This window comes from Poromitra crassiceps (genome assembly GCF_964638095.1).
Source record: "Poromitra crassiceps genome assembly, chromosome: 5".
Taxonomy (NCBI): Eukaryota; Metazoa; Chordata; class Actinopteri; order Beryciformes; family Melamphaidae; genus Poromitra; species Poromitra crassiceps.
The window spans coordinates 16585327-16587826 of record NC_139642.1 but is presented as its reverse complement, the minus strand read 5'-3'; the positions used below and the strand labels follow the sequence as shown (position 1 = coordinate 16587826).

Genomic DNA, 2500 nt, shown 5'->3' with positions numbered 1-2500 from the left:
GCAGGGGGCAGCAAAGGCCAACAGAAAACTATTACGCTTCTTATACAGTATCTGCACCAAACTTGTATGATGCCTAGTTATTACTACTACTGCTACTACTACTACTACTATTACTATTACTATTGATAACAATAACAATTATTATTATAATTATATAATAATAATTCACCCTCTCTCCCTGCCTTTCCCTCTCTCTCCCTCCCTCTCTCCCTCTCCCTAGCCCTATCTCTCTCCCAACCTCTCTCCCTCCCCCTCTCTCTCCCTCCTTACCTTCTGTGGCAGTGAAGCAGGATGGTTCTCCACTATCAGTCTCTTGAGGTAGTGCAGCCACAGTCTCTTCTCCTCCTGGTTCTTCGTCTACATGGAGGCATATGGACTTAGCATTACTACAAGCATTAAACTGTAGAGTACAGATAGACAATAGATGATGAAACCAATATAATTGACGTAATATATTGACGTTTAAAAAAAAAATCTCTCTACACTGGACAATGATATAAGCTAACACAGTAAGAATGGAAGTTCTTGAGTTGAAAAACCAAATAATTCTTTGGCATGCATTGTTAAATAGGTGCACTCTATGACCAGGGATGTGATCTAAAAGACTTAAAAAGTCATTTTATTTCATTTCAGCTCGACTTTAAACATATCTGGAGCAGGTGCTGATGTGTGTGTAGATCAGGGGTGCCCAACCTTTTTTGACCCAAGATCTACTTTTCAAGTAGCCAGCCTCCCGAGATCTACCAGTCCAGTTTCAACATAGCAAACGCACACACATCGTTTCCAGCCTGCAGTAACTAACCTCAGAACACTTTGTTGTTGTCCCACAACCACTTGACATTAGGACTGTGAATCTTCACTGGCCTCACGATTCGATTACGATTCAGAGGGCTACGATTCGATTCGATTATGATTATCGATGCATCTTAAATCCCCAATACATGATTTGTTTTTTCTCACTTTCTTTTTTCTCACTGTGTGGCTACTTTTAAAATAAAAGTGCATTTGGAATTGCATTGTATTATGATCCATAATTAAAATAAACAACTGCATGTACTTCCATTATATTTTTATTTGATTATTATTATTTTTTTTTTTTTTTATAATCGATTTTTGACACCCCTCGCGATTGATCTGGGGTCAGTCCGCGGTCGACCAGTAGACGGCGACCGACTGGTTGGGCACCCCTGGTGTAGATGGTCTGGTCTGGTCCAGTGTACAGTAACTGTGACAGATGTAACGTCATCTTGTCCCTTCTCCTCCAGGCTCACAGGAGTATTGGTTCTCTCTGCTGTCTGGAGGCTGTGACCTCCTCTGACATTTGACCTCCTTGCTATTAGGCTTGTCATGCAGGTGATTCAGGAAGTGAGATTGACTGTAGACCTCAGTGGAAGTTGCTCTGAGAGCCAGCTAGATGCCTGAATTATAATGTCATGTAATGGAACGTAATGGAAGTACCTGGACGATGTGCTGCTGTTTGGGAATGGTCTGGTCTGACACTTTGAAACACAGAGGATCCTTCAGAGTGTCCACTAACAACAGATTACAGCACTGTAGGGGAGAGAGAGAGAGAGAGAGTGGGGTGGAGAGAGAGAGAGAGAGAGAGTGGGGGGGAGAGAGAGATAGAGAGAGTGGGGGGGAGAGAGAGAGAGAGAGAGAGGGGGGGGGGGAGAGATAGAGAGAGAGAGAGGGGGGAGGGGAGAGAGAGAGTGGGGGGGAGGGAGAGAGAGAGAGAGAGAGAGGGGGGGAGGGAGAGAGAGAGAGAGAGAGAGAGAGTGGGGGGGATGGGAGGGAGAGATTAATATTTTTTAGATTTTAATATTAAACATGTGAATGCTGAGGTGAGCAGTATACTCTTCATATTCCCAGCTGTAACACCTGACATTGTAGTTTACATGGACAGCAGGGTGATGTAATGGTTAGGGGGACCGGCCCCCCAAACCCCCAACCCTGCTGAAGTGCATCTAGAGCAAGACACAGAACCATCTCCAGACCCTGACCTCTGACCTCGCTTCAGACGGGTAAAGCTTGTCTGGGTTCTGACCTTTGAATCCACCCACTCCACTGAGTTGTCTGATCTGGCATCGTGACATGAAACATCGCTTTCTCGGTTGAAAAGTTATCGCTCCAATGAGCTCCGGGGGGGACTAACGATTAGCCAATCAACGCCACGGGCGGCACTAATGATTAGCCAATCAACGCCACGGGCGGGACTAATGATTAGCCAATCAATGCCACGGGCGGGACTAACGATTAGCCAATCAATGCCACGGGCGGGACTAATGATTAGCCAATCAATGCCACGGGCGGGACTAACGATTAGCCAATCAACGCCACGGGCGGGACTAATGATTAGCCAATCAATGCCACGGGCGGGACTAACGATTAGCCAATCAACGCCACGGGCGGGACTAATGATTAGCCAATCAATGCCACGGGCGGGACTAACGATTAGCCAATCAACGCCACGGGCGGGACTAACGATTAGCCAATCAACGCC

General features: G+C 46.1%; 1 protein-coding gene across 1 annotated transcript in view; it reads right to left on the bottom strand.

Moving 5' to 3' along the window:
• LOC310776342 (uncharacterized protein) overlaps window positions 1–2500 on the bottom strand; it is a 35071-nt gene that overhangs the window by 29676 nt on the left and 2895 nt on the right. Inside the window, 2 exon segments of the mRNA XM_083636538.1 lie at window positions 271–357; window positions 1459–1551. Of these exon segments, the coding sequence (XP_083492664.1) occupies window positions 271–357; window positions 1459–1551 (180 nt within the window).